The sequence below is a fragment of the Aulonocara stuartgranti genome (assembly GCF_965226115.1).
Source record: "Aulonocara stuartgranti genome assembly, chromosome: 3".
Classification (NCBI taxonomy): Eukaryota; Metazoa; Chordata; class Actinopteri; order Cichliformes; family Cichlidae; genus Aulonocara; species Aulonocara stuartgranti.
The window spans coordinates 62194582-62214202 of NC_138941.1; the positions used below are offsets into that span (position 1 = coordinate 62194582).

The window sequence follows — 19621 nt, forward strand, 5'->3', positions numbered from 1 at the left end:
TCTAACTAGTGTGTGTGTGTGTGTGTGTGTGTTGACCTTACATGCCCTCTCATCTCACCCGTTGCACTTCTGACCTTTTACCAGACCAGAGGCTCATCCTTATGTGTAATAACCTAACTGAAACTACATGTACTATGTTGAATAAATGTTTTAATCAAGAACCTCTACTAAAAGCTTAATAAAAGAATATAAAAGTATAACAGACAATTTGAATAACCTAGTAATTCAAATAGCCTCGTCTAACCTGCTCAGAATAACTTAGACTCTGCTTTCACTTCTGCAAACTCTCTGCAACTTCCTGTCAGCCTGCAACTTATTCTTTCTAAAACACACACACTGTTTAAACCTCTGAATACAATATCAATGCTGCAGATTCTATTATAAATGCAAGGGTAATGATGATGATTATTTACCAATAGCAGTAAAATAATTTCCCTGCTCCACATTTGAAAGAAGCCTCTAATGTCCATTCTTATATTTCAGTACATAACTGAAATCGATTTAGTCGGGGAGGGTAAGAACTGAAAATATGAAATAAACACACGTAAGCTAAGACTCTCTAAAAAAAATAGCATTTGTTCGGCTTTTCATTTTGCCATTTGTTGATTCACTTGAAGAGCAAGTAAGATAATATTAGTCAAGTGATCAGTTTGATATCAATCTTTCATGATTCACCGTCATATTTACATTATTTGTACGGTACGAATGATTTGCTTTGGTACCTGGTCAAACTTAAGCTCTCCTTAGTATGGCTAGCTCCGTTTCTCCAACAGCGCACTCACAGGCAGCAGCTGCCCCGCCCCCTCGCTCAGTCGCTTAGTGCCTGAGCTCGGATCATACCAATATCAGGGGGGATTCACGCACAGTCGTAAATTCCCACATAGTGCACTATGTGCTTCGAATATTGTGTGTACTTTTTGTTTTATACAGTTGTCAGCCAGGCATCTAACTATGAAAAAATTACACTCCAAAAGACCCCGGGCTTCTGACAAAACAACCCGGGCTTAAGCCCAGTAAGCCACCCCCACGCTCCGCCCCTGGTTGAAGGTACCAGTTAGTGGCAAGATGGAGGTAACTGCAGAGAGGTTATCATCTGAACTGAGAAGTGAATAGTCCACCAGCAGACAGTGAGTGTGATCCTCTTTCGTGGTGGAAAGTTCACACAGTAAACTTTCCCCACATCAGCAGATTAGCTAGGAAATACCTCTGCATTCCAGCAACTAGCTCTGCATCTGAAAGGTTGTTCAGCACAGGTGGAAATGTTGTAACTTGTCAAAGGTCCTCCCTTAAGCCCGCATCTGTGAACATGTTAGTGTTTCTGGCAAAGAATCTTAAAACTTAAAATGTAGAAAAACTTCCACGAGCAGTAGCATAATTTATCTATGTTTTTTGTTTGTTTTGTTTTTACTCAAGAGTTTGTGCAATATTATTATTTGACTTATTGATTTTGTACACTGCACTTTTGTTGCAAAGCACCTCTTAAGTTTTGTGGATATACATTACATGATTATGGATAACCATGTATATAACAGGATAACCACTGTTGAATTTTGTGTGGCTGTAATGCACATTAAAATAAACAGCTGCTTGTTTAAACAAAAACAAATTGATGGGGGTTTTTTCCACTAAAAAAAGTTGTGGAGTTGTATTTTGTTTTGCATCAATTATATTGTCAGTTATATCGTTATCGCAAATTTTCAAATCTATATCGTGATAAATATTTTTTGCCATATCGCCCTGCCCTAGAATGTAGAATGTAGGAGAATGTATTTTTGTTTTTCCGACCTGTCCTTGCCTTGGTGACGTTGTAAACATAACATAACCGAACGGGACTTGGTGAGTTCAGAAATTGTATGTTATTTCATGCAAGAAATGTTTTGTTGAATTATATTGCTCATTTCATGCAAATGGAGAGCCAAGGTAGCAGATTTGTTGTTTTATGTTAAAAACGGTGGATTCGTGCTTAACCGACACACAGGCTGCAGTTCAAAGGCCTTTGACGGTGTTTCAGCGCGCCATATTGGCGTCACCTCATTTACGGCTAAATAAGCTGGAAAAACAGACTTTTACTGTTATTTAAGGGCTACCCGTGTGTTATTTTCGAATGTTTATGCACTTTATTTTGTTGTTATGGTAGGCCATTAAGGTTTGGATCGGGAAATGCCGAGCTAGAATCGGAGTTTGATCCGCTGAGCGAGAAACAAGATGGCGAGCCACCCACGGACCCATTGAACTATACTGAGCAGGAAAAGGGAAACGCCCCCTGCTGGACGTTGAGCTCTTTCGCTGAAAAAAACTGGTAGGATTAATCCATACACCTCTGCAAAAGAACAGCGGACTTTCAAAGCACTGGATAATCATTCAGAGCAATTCCAGGATTAATAGTTAAAGGACACAGAGACAACTTTCTTTTGTTTCTTTGTTTGTTTGTTTAAGGGATTCATTCAGCCTTTTGCTGAATTGTTTTCAGTTTTACATTTATTTATTTATTTTTGTAATTTATTTTGGTCAAACTTACATTTTAATGCTGTAATGGTGTTAATGGAAATGTAAATAATTTTGTTGGGTTAAAACAAAATAAGAACTGGTTGAAATTTAAAGGTGAACCTAGACCAAGATTAAATTAAATCTTGGGCTTAAAGAAACTAAAATTGATTTAAAATAACACAGTGTTAACTCAAATAGATCAAAGGATAAACTTGAACGTAGAACTTGAAATAAATAAGACAATAACCTAGGTTGAGAATAACATCCTTTTAAAGCCAAATAAAAGGTTTTGAGATAAATAGGATAAACTAACAGAACATACTTAACAAAAAGGGGAAAGAAAATATCTTGTTTTCCTTAAATGTGTGATGTTGAATGTGTTATGTAATGTGTCTATAACTGTCTATTCTCTGTCTTCACAAAATAATAATCCGGCAATTTAAACGTATTTTCTGGTCTGTGGTCTTTATCACACGCTACACTCATTACTGATCTAGTAGTCGAACCTAACTGGTCCTAGTATACTGTAATGACTCCAGAAGTGTTACATAAGCATTTTAGCGGGAAAAACTCCAAGAGACAAACAAAGTAAAGCAATACGTTTATTTTACAAAGACAAGGTACAGATGAAAGATACAGATCTGCTGACAACAGATACAACAGATTAGTTAAAAAGCAGATTACACCATAAAAGTGCACCCCCAGGACTGGTTCAGTCCCTCACCAGGCAGCTCTCTACCAGCTTACACACTGCTGGAAGGCTGATTGCACAATTAAATCAAATTGATTCCTGTTAAGACACATCCACACACAGATAACTGCTAAAAAACATTGAATAACACACCCACATGACATAGTGATCAACTTTCTGTATCCAAGGTGCCACACTCCTAACATTCAGACAGGTTTGTGTGCAGTCATCAGGATGGCAGGGTCTGAAATGGAAACTGTTTCCCCATCTATCATTTAGTTATGGATTGTCATCTTTCATCAGTGACTGGTGATGGCATAATTCATTATTAGAGCAACCAGTGAATACAACTGAGTTTACTTTAACTTAGTAAAAGTCTTTTTCTCAATTATGTGCTGATTTTTGATAAACAAGAGTTTAGAAACAAAGCTCACTCTGTTCCTCTAAGACAACAAAATGAACCGTTCAATATAGTTTGAAGTATTTATGCTTTGACGTTACTCTAAACTCTGCTACACCTCCCCTTGTGGATCCAACAAAGAACAGTGAGCTTCCACTTTAGACATAATGTCTTATGAAAGAGATAATAGGGCACCTTTTTCACTCAGTGTAACACAGCACTGCTGTGTGGACACACTAGCATTTATCAGTATCATCTCACTTTCCTTTATGTTTGGAAGTGCAGCTGTGTGCAGCAAACGATAATGATGCCCTTGATTGTTGTAGGTTATTTAATTTCTTTTAATTCTATACGTAGGGGGAAACATTTAAATGTTGAATAATTTCATATATAAAAGCATAATAATGACTTCTATCATTTATCTGCATTATTGCACTGTTTTCAGTCAGAAAAAAATAGTGAACTCTGAGCTTACACTGGATTTTTTAACTCACTTATTTGCATTGCTCTTGGCAGCTAGTCTGCTGCTTGACTCCTTAAATTTTTGCATATCATCCCATTGTTGTTTCTGTCTGCAGTTCGTGTCCCGTTTGTTGGACAATTCATGTTTAAACTGTTACGCGAGTGATGTAATTCCTGTTTAGAAGGGTTCAGGAAATATGAACTGGCATCAATCACTTCAGGGTGTCGGGTCAGGACACTTGTGGATGTTCAAATGAGGGAGGAACAAACAGAGTCAAGGAATAAAGTTGTCATTCTGTATATTTCCAGTTGAACATGTGCCCGTAGGTTGGCGAGAGTGTAGGGTGTGAGAAAGTGTGTGTGTGGTTTCTGCAGACATTTCTTTTATTGTGGAGGTTATTATTTGATTAGCATTCAAATATCTCAATGAATACAGAATAAAGATCTATCACAAAGAAAGAAAGCACAAGACAAGGCTAATCAAAAAGTATTGGCTGAAGCATATGGGCTCAAAGCAAAAGAGTAAAACAAAACAAACAAAAAACAAAACAAAACAAAAAACCCTTCCACCTTAGATAAGTAAATACATTAAATTTAATTTCATAACAATAATCAAAGCAAAACAACCAACACTTGCTGTATTAATATTTTTGCTCTTTTCATTCTTAATTGATATATTTTTCTAATACTCTAGTTTTAAACATGTTTTAAAACAAGGAAAATGAACAACACATTTTTAAATCACTGTCATAACTATTCCACGAATTAACTCCTCTAACAGAAACACATCTCTGCTTTATATTTGACCTTATCTTGTTTTTTTTTTATCTGTTCCTGTCAGTGTCCTGGGACTGGGCAACCCAGGATCCCTGGGCAGTCATGGACCTGTGTATTATTATGTATTTTTGGTGTCGTTTTCCCCTTCTCTGTGCGTGTACATATGTGTGTTTCCCTGTGCTGTGTTAGTCTGTCCCACTCATATGTTTAGGCGAGGTATGGGTGTGTATGTCTGCGGGTGTGCCTGGAGGATGGAGCTCGGCCACCTGCAGGCCTGAGGGGTGTGGCCCTGCGGAGGGACTGGCCACACCCGAAGCCACACACCTGCCGCTGATCAGGGCTCGTCGGGGGAGCTACTTAGGAGAGTCTTGGAGCTCCCACCGACGCGGGATCATTGCATGAGACTCCACGTTACAGAGTTAGTGTGTGTGTATGCCCGCAAGTTGTATGTGTCCTGACGGCTGCGTCTTTTGTTTCCCGCAGGAGGAGCGTGGAAGACACGGGAGCAGCGAGCACCGGGGGGGTGCTGACACGGGAGCGGAGAGCACAGAAACAAGGACTATTCACGGGGAGACACGACACGGGAGTCTGGGAGAACACGGGGATTTATTGCTACGTTGTTTTTCACTTTGTAAATAAACACTGCCTATACATAGAGCACCGCGCCTGGGTCCTCCTTCCCCACTCCTTCCACGGTGTGCCATGCCATACCGTGACAGTTCCCCTTATTGACTCTGTGTCATTTTATATTCAACTAAATCATTAAATTTCAGGGTATTCAAATTAATAAACAAAACGTTCGCTGGTAGTGATGTGCGGATCGATCCTGAAATATCGATTCCTCCGATACCAGTCATTTATGTTCTAGAATCGATTCTCACATTAAAATATCGATATTTTAGTAATTTAGGGTAAATTTGTAGTCTATCAATAACAGGAACACAGTGGAAAGAAACTATAACATTCGGATTGTCTACATTCAAAGGAACTACTTCCTCTTTCGCCTTTCATAGTCATGTGTGAAATACGGCTGTCTGTCTCGCAGCCCCTTGGCGTGCGCACTCACAACAATGGCTGAGCGTAATTGGAGTAATGTGCGAACGTATTTTACCTCCACAAAAGCTGAAACGTGGTTTGCGATACATGTGGCAAAAACGTGAGGTGTTGTGGCCACACTAGGGAGATATTCAAAAGGGCTGCTGGGGGGGGGATAAATACATTTTACAGTGTTTATTTATTGGGTAAAATACGTTAAATGTCCGGAAATAGCCGGGGTGTCCAAATTCAGAGGCTGCTTCCACTTGAGGACCCGGCCTTCGCGGTCTAAAGAAAGCTGGGTAGTACGTCACGAGCTCCCTCGGTGGAGTGAAACTGCCGTCTGCTCCTTGCTATCTAAAATATAACAGGGCACTGGCGTAAACTCTTCTGTTTAATCAGTTTTCTGTTTGATGTTTATTCAGCTGTGTGAAAACCCGGAGGAACCCTCCCGAGGGATTAATAAAGTTAAATTTAATTTGATCTAATCTAATAACTTTAATCTCAGCCAAACTGATTTACAAATAAAACACTGAAAAAGCCAAACAATAACATTTTTAAGTTTTCTAAGTGACTTATATATCATGTTTAACTCGAGTAGCGAAAGACCGCGGGGGTTTGAAAACGATGTGTCGGTCGGCTCAGATATTTGAAGTTTACACAGCTACATTCTCACCTGAGAATATGTTAAAAGTTTTTTTTGCGACCCAGAAAGAGAAATAAGAGTAATATTAAAACTAAGTTGCTGCCGACATTGTTAGAGACTGGAATTGGCTGGGCCCGCTATGAATTCTGCAATATGGTTTTTCAATTTTGTTGTCCGGGTGGAAAATCGGGAGAAATTCGGGAGAATGGTGGCTCCGGGAGATTTTCGGGAGGGGCACTGAAATTTGTGATTCTTGGCATGTATGGTTGTGGCAACATCACTAACCTTGTCAAACACCTCACAGTAAATCATATCACAGAATATGAGAGCGTATGTTGAGGTGAACTGAAGAGGAGGACAGAGACAGGTGCTGAGACAGATGTCTCTCACAGAGTCCTTTAGTGCTGCAGGCAGGCAACAAGTTCAAATAGCCACAACTTCAGTTTTTTTTTTTATTTCTATGTGATGAACTCTGCATTATTAAGTGATAAGAACAAGTAATCTGATATCCTGTAATCATTATGACGCTATAATTTGAGATGCAATAAATAAAATAAGTTTTTGTACAAAGTATCGGTATCGGATCAGTATCGTCGATACCACCCTGAATATTAATTGGTATCGGATCGGAAAGGAAATCAGTGGTATCGCACATCACTAATGGCTGGCTCCGTTTCTCCAACAGCGTACTCACAGGCAGCAGCTGCCCCACCCCCTCGCTCAGTCGCTTAGTGCCTGAGCTCGGATCAGGGGGGGGATTCACGCACAGTGGTAAATTCCCACAGTGTGCACTATGTGCTTCGAATATTGTGTGTACTTTTTGTTTTATACAGTTGTCAGCCAGACATCTAACTATGAAAAATTACACTCCAAAAGACCCCGGGCTTCTGACAAAACAACCCGGGCTTAACCCTTGTATGGTGTTCGGGTCTGTGAGACCCGTTTTCAGTTTTTCTCAAAAGAAAAATTAAACAATTAATTATTTTTTCAACCTGAAATTCATTGGCTTTGGCTTATTTTCTGTGAAGAACATAAATCCGAACTAATTGTCAATGACCGCATACTGTACCTCCCCCCACGCATTTACATTACATACAAGGTGTTCGGGTCCACTGGACCCAGGTCTAATAAAAGTGTTGAAAGTGTAGGTCCTGTGTTCCCACACTCTGTCTTCCTCCTTTCTGGTGCTGCTGATAGTGTTTTCTTCCCCTCCTGCTCCCGCACAAAGTTGCAGCATTGTTGAAAATTCAACTACCAACACCGTCTGCTCTGACATTCCCACACATTTTACCCTCTTTCTTGAGGGATCCAAATTTTATTTTCTCATACCCTGTCCCACCTGCAAATTAGGGGCATAATACTATAAATAAGACGTTGCCAGTGTGGTTCTTTATCACAACTGATCAAGATGGCAAAAGATTATCTGCTGCGAGGGCCATCCAATTGATTTTGGAAGAGAGAGGGGCTTCGGATGATGATGTTGACAAAGAGGTTTCAGAATATTTCACATTTCTGAAAATTCAGAGTCTGACAGTGACTTTGAAGAAGAGGATGAGGTTGAGCACCATTTAGTAACAAAAAAAAGACGAGTACCCCATCTGCAGCCAGCTCCAGGACCAGAACAAGCCCACCAGACAGCAAGTGAAGAAATATGGATGTCAATAACTGGTGAAATTGAATGGTCTTCTTGCCCAAGAAACCAGCCACCCTGCAGAGCTGTTACTGTGATAAGCCAGGGCCAACACGGCTGACAGTTACTCATGTGCAGGACATCAAGTCTTCATTTGAGCTTTTCATCCCAGATTCCATCCAGAAAATTATTCTGGATTGCAGTAATCTAGAAGGACGGTGTGTTTTTGGAGAGAGGTGGAAGGAGATGGACCAAATTCATCTAAGAACCCCAAAGGCCTACTTTGGGGTTCTTATCCTTGCAGGAGTTTTGAGGTCCAAAGGGGAATCCACAGAATCCCTGTGGGATGCAGAAACCGGCAAGAACCTTTCCATGCATCAATGTCTCTGGAAAACTTCCACAAAATTTCCAGGATTATCCGTTTTGATAACCGAGACGACAGACCAGCTCGACGGCAGAGAGACAAGCTAGCTGCCATCAGGACAGTGTGGGATAAGTGGGTGCACCACCTCCCCCTGTTTTACAACCCTGGGCCTAATGTCACCATTGATGAGCAGCTGATCCCATTTAGTTGTGAAACATATTGCTTCACGTGTAAATAAGTTGTGTCTTTCCACTCACTCCACTTGATTATAACTGATTTATTTTTTTATAACATTTTATAAAAAAAAAAGAAAAAAAGAAACAAGAAGCACATTAATTCATAAATGTGATCTAACAAAGGTAAAGGGAAAAATTAACAATGTTTGCTGTTCATATGTCTTGTAATTGGGATGAAGTAAACATCTGATGAGTAATTTAACATAAAATTGTTTGATAGTGTTAATTTGGAAAGCCAAAAACTCTAGCGGGTCCACCAGACCCATGAACACTGGCTGAGTAACAAAAATATGAACACCACACAAGGGTTAAGCCCAGTAAGCCCCCCCACGCTCCGCCCCTGGTTCCTCGTCTCCCTCCTCTTTCTTGGGTTTCTGCTGCCTGAGGTATTCACTGAGCACTCGGTCAGTTGGGGCCATCTTCCCAATGTATTCTTGGATGTTTGTTGTCTCATCCTGGACTGTGGTGGTCTATCTATCTATCTATCTATCTATCTATCTATCTATCTATCTATCTATCTCTCTCTCTCTCTCTCTCTCTCTCTCTCTCTCTCTCTCTCTCTCTCTCGGGCTTTAATCTGCCTGACTTAATGACTTAATAATCAGAATCACAATAATCCTAAGGTCAGTGACAAAACACAAGTATAAAATAATATTAACATTCATATTCAATATAAGAACATTTACAAAAAACAATATAATTCAATAAAGTAGTCTCAGAATAGTGAATTAAACCAACATTTATTGTTGATATTTTTTTAACAAGAAAAACATTTTTCAACTGAATAAAACTCAAAAAACTCATTCAAACTCAGAGAGCCGCTGGAGGAAGGTGGTGATCCGAGGGCTGATACTTGTAACCTTCCTCTTTACGACACGACCTGTCTTGCAGCTTGTACCAAGTTTTGCAGGGCATTTTGTTTCCATGTCTGGATTGATCCTCACAAAGAACCTTTTAACGGAAAAAAGGCTATACATTACAGCAATCACCTATATGTTTCTGCAACTGTAGTCAAGCTATCACATATATTTCATTCTTAAATGGTGTAAAGTATTTACCTCTGTATCATCTCCAGTGTGAGGGACGCTGACTCCTGATACTCAAGGTTGAAAACGTAGTATGACGCAAAGAAGACAGCAAGGGTGCTGGCAAAGTCATGCATCTGCTCAGGCTCATAAAATACCTTGCCCTCCAAACTGATCATCCAGCGGCTTGCAGACATGAAATTATTCCCTAAAAACAGACAAGAGTCCAATAAGACAATGTGCTCACCCTTACAAATAAGGTTTCCACAAGAATGCTGGATAGCAGGCCTCACACTGTAAAAAAATAGAATCCACACAGTTTGCTGCTGTTTCTCTTATTATTTATTATGTAATGAAAATTATGATCAATTACAGGAAAAAACTGCCTAATGTTTTGGCATTTTGGCCTGTGCTGAAATGTTAGGCTGTTTTTTCCTGTTGGTCATTGTGTATAATAAATAATAAGAGAAACAGCAGCAAACTGTGTGGATTCTATTTTTATACAATATAAAACAGACAAACCCCTGTTAAGTAAGTTGTTGTGGGTACAAATACCACAATAATTACTTAGATTTTTTACAAAAATATTACAAGAGGATTGAAACTATTTACTTACCAAGCGCTATTACCCTTGGTGTGATAGGTAAGGTCATCTCTCTCTCAACAGACATCTTGGTGGAAAAAGCCTTTAAAACACAAACACTGAGGCTACATCACACTGTCAGCGCAGCCAGCAAGGGCAGGAGAACAGCAATGCACCACACTGGGCGGGAAAAGACAGAGAGACAATTGTTAATTTAATGTTGCATTTATTTAACCCTTGAAAAATATATTTACATAAGTAAATAAAAGAAAAAAAACACACAACCCATCTTTTCAAGAATAATTCAACTAATTGCTCTTTTGACCAACCTAACACAGACGTTGCACGGTTTTCCTATGAAAAAGACCCTGGAAGACGTTGTATTAAAGGAAAAAAAACATGCTCCCCTTCCCACCTAAAAAAATAATAAATATTAAACTTAGGTTGGAGTTCCTCACGCCACCAACCTAATGTTATATTAACTTTTTAATGTTGTGTACTGCAGCTCACACAAAATTCAATAAAGCAGGCTAACCTACATGAGCAAGCTCAAAACTGGATAAGATTGTTTTAGCAGTCTCTAAATTTCCAAAAAAAAAGTTGTCTTTCTTTATTCTCATTAAATGTGTATTTTTACCTGCTGCTTTAGCTGAAGCTAAATGTCCCACTGTTAGCGTGGCCAGCTTCTCAATAGTCATAGAACAGAAGCGCAGGAGGACAATGCACCACACTCGGCGGGAAAAAGACAAAGACTGTGGTTGCGCCTGTGTTCCTCGCCCCTCCCCGTGGAAAATATATATCTAAATATATATTTAAATAAGAAAAGAAAAAAAACACACACAACCTATTTTTTCCAGAATAATTCAGCTAATGTGCTATTTCGACCAAGCTAACACCGAATTTAAGCCCCCCCCCCCTCCCCCACACACACAAAAAATATATATGCTCTTAAAAATTAATAAACTAGTATGTTAGGTAGGAGAGTCCTTTGCATTACCTTATGACGTCCCGTTTACAGTTTCCACACAGAGGTCCAACAATAACGAGGTGCTAAATCTTTTGTCCTCTCGAGCATATCGTAACGAAGAGTTAACAAAGTTGGCCTGTCTTTCCTCTCCTGTCAATCACTGGATCACAGGTCATGTCAGTCAGGATATGGAGTGGTGGTTGGTAGAGGTGGTTGGGTGGGCGGGGCCAGCAAGCATTCAGTGTGTGTTTCACTAAGTTGGGTTGAGTAGTTCCCAGAAGAGTTCTGTACATGTTGCACGTTCAGTAAATGAGCAATTCAGTTACTGCTCGACTGAGAAGCCTCCGCCAAATTATTACAATATTCTCCAATGACTGAAGTTCGCCTTTGGCAACGCAGTGGCAAGCACACACTTGCAGCAGCTGTGCATGTGCATACAACTGCATGCAGCAGATTAGATGATCAGAATTCTTGAACCTTACACACAGGCAAGTCCCCTAAAAAGTCAAAACCATAATACTTTCACTGGTATCATACTGACAAATGGCATAGGTTGGAGGAAAATCTGGAAATGGTTGGCAGTGAAAGAGTTAAAATGTAATGCACTATTGCAACCAACCACTGAAAGAGTAAAAATACACAAACAGTATGATGAACCATTCAAATCACATAATACAGTAGCACTACTGCTAATGTGTTAACGGTAGGTATAACTACTACCGCAATTTTAAAAAATACAGTAAGTAAATGTAAATAACCTTAATATACCCATAATGCAAAGCAAATTACAGTAATTAACTGTAGAAATGTTTTCAGGTAAGTTACTGGGCATTTTGTGGTATTTTACTGTGAAAAATACAGCAAAGGTTAACAGTGTACCTGTACAGCCATCTGAAATGTGCAGTAAAGTCACTGTAGATGTTATGGGAGTCTTGGGAGTAACTGAGACACTGAATACGTACGTTTCACATTTCCATTGTGTAGAAGTGTTTGTAATCCTACAGAATTGTGCAAAAGAAAAATATGCTACAGTCACTTGTTCACTGTAGAATACATGTAAACATAAAATCACCCATTTGGTAGAGCTGTGCACTAATGTGAACAATAAACAGCACATGTAACAGTACAGTAAATCATGCTGGCACATCCAGTCGTTCCTGTCTGTCTGGCCACATATTTTCATCTACATCACAACAGATGTTATCCCTCGCAATGCAGCGAGGAAAGTATCTCCTGGAGTGGGGAATCCATCCTCTGCAGGACCCTGCTGTGATGTCGTCACATGCTGCATCCATGGCTGCTAGCAGGGCCATTTGCTCATGTGGATTTCATTTTTCTTGAGTACTCTGTCAATTGTTGAAATTGGAACAGATTCAATATTGCCAAATACCGTGTAATTCTCTATGACAGCGCTTTGTATTTCTCTCGGCTTTATTGCATTGCTTGCAATGACCATTGCACAAATGGCTTCTTCTTGCTGTGGGGTAAAAAGGGGCCCTCCGCGAGGTTGTCTTACAATCCTATGTGGTGCAGAGTGAACTTTTTGTGAAATTGCAAATACAGTACAGTAACATGTAGGGATGGGTATCGTTTAGGTTTTATCCGATACCGGTGCCAAATCGGTACTTTTGAAACGGTGCCGGTGCTTAAACGGTGCTCGAACCGGTGCTTAAAGAATAGAGAACACAAACTTTGTCCAAAAACCTCTCATGTTCAGCTGTTTTATTTTTTTTTGTAAAAAGATAACAATGTTAGCCTTTTCTACAGCTATGGGGCATATATGGTATCACTCTTGGCTGGAAGCAGTGCTTAAACAATGGAAAAAATACAAACTTTGTCCAAAAACCTCTCATGTTTAACTGTTTTCCACTTTTTCTTTGGTCATTTTAGCCTTTTTGTCCAGGGTGAAGGGAGTATCTGCCATCAAACAAGAAAACAACCGCATGTAGCTATGATGATGTTTGCTAGTTCACCTTACATGCATTAATGTAATAACGTGGTTAGCCTACTCAAGGTAAATTACACTCGCACAACATTAAGCTACTCACGCAGAGAATAACGGCTGCTGCTGCATCATCATCCTCATCATTTCTGCTACACTGGCAGGGCTAGGGGCCAGGACTCTCCTATTCGGGTTTTTGGGGGATGTTGCTCCGGGTCCGATAACTGGCAACCCACCCAACGTGCACAGTGTGAGGTCTCGCAGCAAGCTATCAAATACGGCGCATTTCTCGGCTTTTAAAAAAAACGCTATGTGTCGCCAGGTGTTTCATCAGATTCGAGGTGTTACCTCCTTTGACAGTATCACAGTATCAGCTTAAAGCACTTGTTGCAGGCTGCTGAGTTTGCATCTTTTGCTGTGAAGTACAGCCAGACTTTTGACCGCTTCGCCTTGGGCATTTTTAATCTGTAGCTCTGCTCTAACAGAACGTACGTACCTGGCCCCGCCTACTATCCTGGGAAACGTAAAATGATTGGCTAGAAGTGTATCACAGCTCAGGAAAAAAAAGCACCGAAATAAAGCACCGAAATGTGCGCTGCTTTTCGGTCTGGTTACTACCGTTTATGTCAGAACGGACACCGGTACCCATCCCTAGTAACATGTGATGTGTCTGAGATGGCACAGTACAGTACAGTGTATTACTGTTTGCATACCTGTTTTCCCTACGGAATGTTTGAATGATTGAACTGACAGTAGTTCTTCCAATATTGGGTTGCACCCTTCGACCAGCCTCCTCCATGGTGAGGCCGTGATTGACAACATGGTCCACAATTGTAGCCCTTATTTCATTAGGAATCCGCCTATATCTGCCTCTTCTCCCTCTTCCCCTTCCCCTTCCTCCCCGCATCCTCACCCCTCTTCCACGGTGCTGACCTTCCATTTTGTGTCACAGAAGTGTAGAAATGGTACACACTAGCTCCTGCGCAGTTTATATATGCTTGCCAATTGGGGATTCACAGGATTCATCCATAATTGACAATGAACAAGTTGTTTGTCATTGGTTACAACTAAACTTTCACACGCCTCCTCATGAGTGACAGCTGTAATTCACCTGAGATCAATTGTTCAATTTCGGAGACATTTCCAGGAACAATGATACAGAAAGGTATAGGATTTGCTTGACAGATGGCCAATATTTGGCATGTGATAACTAGTTCAACAATTTTGTGTGTGATGACTCAAGCAATGGATGTATGACTATTAGTTTTATTGGGAACGACTATTCAGCATCCATAGGTATGATTACTTTTGACTGACATGACATAAGCAAATGGAAATGTCAGAAAGCAGCAGGGAAATGTATGGAAGCAACTGATTCATGTCCAAAATCATTTGCAGTTTGTTCAGAGAGAGGAGAAATTGCTACTATGATGTGCACAAATGACTGAGTGTTGTGGAGGTTGAACTAATAGTAATGAGAATTTCAATTCTGATCTGAGAAACGCACCAAAGCGACTGAGAAAAACTGTAAGTCACACACAAATAGCATTCTCTGCCAACAGGTTTAGAAGACACAACTATGTCACAGGACAAACATAATCTCTCACAGCAACTTTGCACTGATTTTACAACTCTTTTCCCTTTGACAAGTGGACCCTAACGTGACAAGAAAGTGCAACAATGTCTCTCCATGTAGGGGTCAAGAGTTCAGGGTATGCCTTTAATTTCTTGCTTGTCTGTAAATGACAGTGTAATGGTATGAATAATCCTTCACATTTTACCAGTATTAAAAGTAAAACAATTACATTGTCTCATGAGGAGAGCCTAAAAGATTGCTCTTATTGCTAGTCTTTGCACATCATAATAACACAGAAGAAAAGAAAGCAATTCATTCTCAATTGCTCTTAATTTCAGGTGATTTTCCAACCTGTTTTGGTTCAAAAGAGCCAAAGGAAAATCCTCATCAATATTGGAGTAAAGACTAGATGCTTTTATTGTATGTACACTGATAATGCCTACTGTACCGTCATTGTAAACCAGTAAAAATAAATAAATAACATATTGCTTAAGACCACAGACACCAGTCCAGGCATCAGCTGATAAAGAAAAAGGAATAGATAACAGACTAACTAATTAATAATTAATGTAATAATTAATGTAATAATAATAATTACTAAATAGATAACAGACTAACTAATAACTAATAACAGACTGAATGAAAAACAGAAGTCTCCTTCATTGCACATTTTTGACCAATCACAAGCCTCTTCTTTCCCCTTCTTTTACTCTAGACTTTGGACCAATCACCAATGAGGATGAATTGCACTACCATATGATCCATCCACCAGAGCGGACACAAGACCATTCAGAGTGCTTTACAGAGGCACAGAGAGAAGCAAAGATATTGAAAATAAATAAAACATCAACCAATTTAAATACAATAATAATTAGAAGTAAAAACAACATTAAAGCAAATACAAGGTGAAGAGAAGGGTTACGGATGTTCCTTTCTCTCAGGTCAGCTGCTCTCAAATTCAATGCCTTCAATGCAGGAGTTGCTCCCTGTGTTGGAGCACTGAGCTGCTAGTTGTTTCACTGTCAGCATTGATGTTGGGTATCAAAGATTCCACGGGTCCCACATCCGCTTCATGTAACCTATCCTGTAATCCCATCCTACTGGGATTACTTGCGTAGTAAAATTCCGATAGCGCCCTGTTCTCATCCCATGCTTACTTGTGCCTTATTGTTCCAGTAGCCACTGTTCTCATCAGTGTCTTCTGGTTCCTCAACACCTGAAGTTGATCTTGTTATTTTGGGTAACGTCTGAGCTGGTATGGCTTCATCTCCTTATTTCTCTCACATACTCTTGGTTAGCATGGGGCACCTAGCCTGGAGACCCTTACTGGATGCACACCCTAGTCGAGATTCGAAGGATATTCGAGAAATGTATATATAAATATATAACAAACTGGAACCTCCAGTAAATGTAAATAGATTTGTTCATCAACTACAGCTCACTGACACCAGAGTACATTTGATTTTTCAAATGTCTTTTCAGTGAACAGACTGATGACTGTGAGCATTATAGATTCAGCGTATTTAAGACTAAAGACCATTGGAGTGTTTTTATACCTATATTTTTAAAATTGTTTTATCATTTTATACTAAGACAAAAAGGTAGTCTCCCACTGCTACTTTTGAGCCAATAGAAAAGCTGGTGCTCAGAGGAAGAGGGAGGGCTTTGGTGTCAGTGACAGAAATGAAAAAAGCTCAAATGAGTGAGAAGGACGATGAAGGAAACATCTGTGCTGTGTCTGCACTGTAAGTAGAATCTCTGTGTTTGTTTGAATTCTTGGACTTTGACTGTCTGCTCTCCTGATAACTGATGATGGAGGAAAAGACATGAAAAACAAATCAGGCTGAATTCAAGTTGAAAACACCATGAGGACCAACTGCAGGTCTGACTGACTCTTTATCTTTGCTCAGGAGTCGAGGAAACACAGCAGGCAGTGAAACGATCAAATCATTCACTCATTATATGAACACAGGTGGACAGTGGACGCATGACTTTACTCATAGTGTAGTCAGTGCACATGTTGATCATTTTAACTGCTTTTAAACCATGGACAGTTTAAATTGTGTGAATATATGGAGTCGTTCACCAGGTATATTTAAGGATTATATGCTTTCCAGTCATTTGATGAGGAAACATAAGATAGGCTGAGATAAATATAATAAGATGGATATGAAATATGTATAAGGGATGGATTCATTTGTGGATTTCTCAGCTGTTTGTGTGGGTTGAGTTGTTCTTCATGTTCAGCTCAAAGTCTCATTTCTCTTTAGTTCTGATCTCACTGCTGAACTGCACAACAAACCAAGGTCAGTAACCTTCTGTCACAGTTTAAATCCCTTAAACACTCACCGATATGACCTGATTGGGTTCATGTTTGCAGATTGGATTTTAAAAAAATGATAGTTGCAATGCAGCAACTATCATTTTAACAATGGTAATGTCATTTTAACCCCCACAGCTCGTCTGACTGTGAGTCCCAGCAGCTCTCAGTTCTTTAAAGATGACTTTGTTTCTCTGAGCTGTGAGGAGGACGACAGTTCTGCTGGATGGACTCTGAGAAGAAACACAAGCAAAGAAACCAAGACCCAGTGTGGAGATGGGTGGGAAAAACCAGCTGGTTCGTCCTGTAACATCAGCTATATCTTAATACAGGACAGTGGAGTTTACTGGTGTGAGTCCAGAGAGGGTCCCATCAGTAACATGGTTAACCTGACAGTCACTGGTAAGCTGAGTGTGTGGAGTTAGTGTTGATGAAGCTGTGTGTAAATGGATGAAATGCTGTAGTTTGTCTCTGTGTTGAGGTGGATCAGTGATCCTGCAGAGTCCTGTCCTCCCTGTGATGGAGGGAGATGACGTCACTCTGCTCTGTAAAACAGAGACCACTCCCTCCAAGCTCCCAGCTGCTTTCTATAAAGATGGCTCCCCTCATCAGGAAGCAGCCTACAGGTCACATGACCATCCAGCATGTTTCCAGGTCTGATGAAGGCCTCTACAAGTGTGACATCAGCGGTCATGGAGAGTCTCCATCCAGCTGGATCACTGTCACAGGTGACACACTCACCTGTCTGTGTTTCTGCAGGTTCAACATTCACAATGTGACGACAACTTAATGACTGTGTTTGCTTTATTTTAGACAAACACACCACCACACCTCCACCTACATCCACACCTCCACCTGATAATAACCAGACGGCTTTCATCCTCCCTGTGTTGATTGGTGCATCAGTCTGTGTTTTGGTTCTTCTGGTGATACTGGTTCTGCTGATGAGACGACTTGTTCATAGGAAACCTGAAGGTGAGACTCAGACTTGTAGACTATACATGTCAAGGTTTGTTTTGTAGACTTAAGTGAAGTATACACTCATTATAATTACATTATTATTTATTGTCTAGAGGGAAATAACTTTCTTAAACATTATTGCTTCATTTTAGCAGATCCAAAAGAAAATGGAGAAGACATCATGTACAGCGACATCAAAATATCAACTCGCCAACTACAGCCAGACAGACAAAGAGGTAATAATGTCCTTTACTGGGTTACTGGGCTGGGGCGGTGTGTGTGTGTTGGGGGACCCAAGGTTGCACTGATGCATCACACAGACACCTGTTAATTAGTACTAAAAACAGTTAAGTAGCCCGATAAGGCAACAACTTTGCACTATCTGCACTGGTGTCCTCTGCGTGTCTTTTATATTGTGCAGAGTGATACAGCTGCAATCTATTCAGCAGTGAGAACACTATTCTTTACTAATGAAGAATAGATAAAATAAAGTAAAAATGAAAACAGAAAATAAAATGCAACAATTTAAAAGGATGTCACAGTTTATTCAAATGCTAAGATGAATACATTTGTTTATTTAGAATTAAGATTGAAACTTAAAATGGTAAAAATGTCCACATGTGCATTATAATCATAATTTTATCAAGGAGGGCTTATTCTCTGATCTACAAAGTTACAAATGATTAAGATGTGGTTTTTGCATAGAGTGAAGAACAATAAAAATTTGAATTTGGACAAACAAACTAAAAAAAGTGTTTGGCCATTTCTGTGTTGAGATTATTATAAGTGTGAAAATAAGAGTTGTTTTTGATAAAATATTTTATTGATTTAATGCTAGACTTATAACCTTAATTACAGTAGATATTTTTTACACTTTGAACCAATATTGGTACACAGTTTTCATTTTCCCATTGTTTGTATGGAAGCTATTTTTTTTTCAAATGTACTCATCTTTAAAATCTCACTCTGTGCTTACTGAGTGTTCTTTCTGGACTGGTATTACTCTTTGTGGTTAACACAAACCAACAGCTATGCAGAAAAAAAAGTTTGTAGGCATTGTTTTTATTTTGTTTTTGTTTTTTCTAAAAATGAATATCTATAACTCATTCATAAACTATGCACACTGTCATGAATCCAAAATTGTTAATAAAATTTATCAAATATTCTGATCTAATAAAATCACTAATTAAAAAAAGGACTTTCAGTACTATGTGCCATTTTTCCTTTACTTTCATATTTATTTAAGACCAACATGTCGATTATCAGTGTCTATTCATAAATTCTGAAGTTTATAATGATAGTTAGTCGTTTATTAGAAATGTATCTGAAATGTTTCTGCTGGTTTGGCCCATTGCTCTTTTTTTCCCCAGAGCAGGATTTCAGAATTGGGGCTGTTGAGCTGAGTCTCCAAACAAAAACTGCATGCGAGAAATAAATTCTACAACCTTACAAACTATTTATAATTAACTTACACCATTAAGTAGTAGCTTCTACAATGCCAAAACAACAAACAGAAAAGG

The 19621-nt window shown here is 39.5% G+C and overlaps 1 protein-coding gene and 1 long non-coding RNA gene across 3 annotated transcripts in view; one reads left to right on the forward strand and one right to left on the reverse strand.

Annotated features, from left to right (window-relative positions):
• LOC309695939 (low affinity immunoglobulin gamma Fc region receptor II-like) overlaps positions 1 to 18279 on the forward strand; it is a 90450-nt gene extending 72171 nt beyond the window's left edge. The window contains exons 1-5 of one of the 2 annotated variants that reach the window (XR_014273262.1): positions 16531 to 16566; positions 17092 to 17127; positions 17280 to 17543; positions 17623 to 17869; positions 17955 to 18095. Coding sequence is in view for 1 of the 2 variants with exons in the window: in XM_082516959.1 (XP_082373085.1) it covers positions 17280 to 17543; positions 17623 to 17801 (443 nt within the window). In the remaining variant the exon portion in view is untranslated. Of the gene's footprint in view, positions 1 to 16530; positions 16567 to 17091; positions 17128 to 17279; positions 17544 to 17622; positions 17870 to 17954; positions 18117 to 18253 lie in introns of those variants that run through there. The other variant, XM_082516959.1, reaches the window with a different exon arrangement.
• On the reverse strand, positions 9595 to 11642 carry LOC309704032. The gene is made up of 4 exons (XR_014276121.1): positions 11334 to 11642; positions 10370 to 10516; positions 9787 to 9961; positions 9595 to 9679 (listed from the first exon to the last, which is right to left on the reverse strand). It is a non-coding gene; the product is annotated as an uncharacterized lncRNA (long non-coding RNA).
• Positions 18280 to 19621: the final 1342 nt, after the last annotated feature.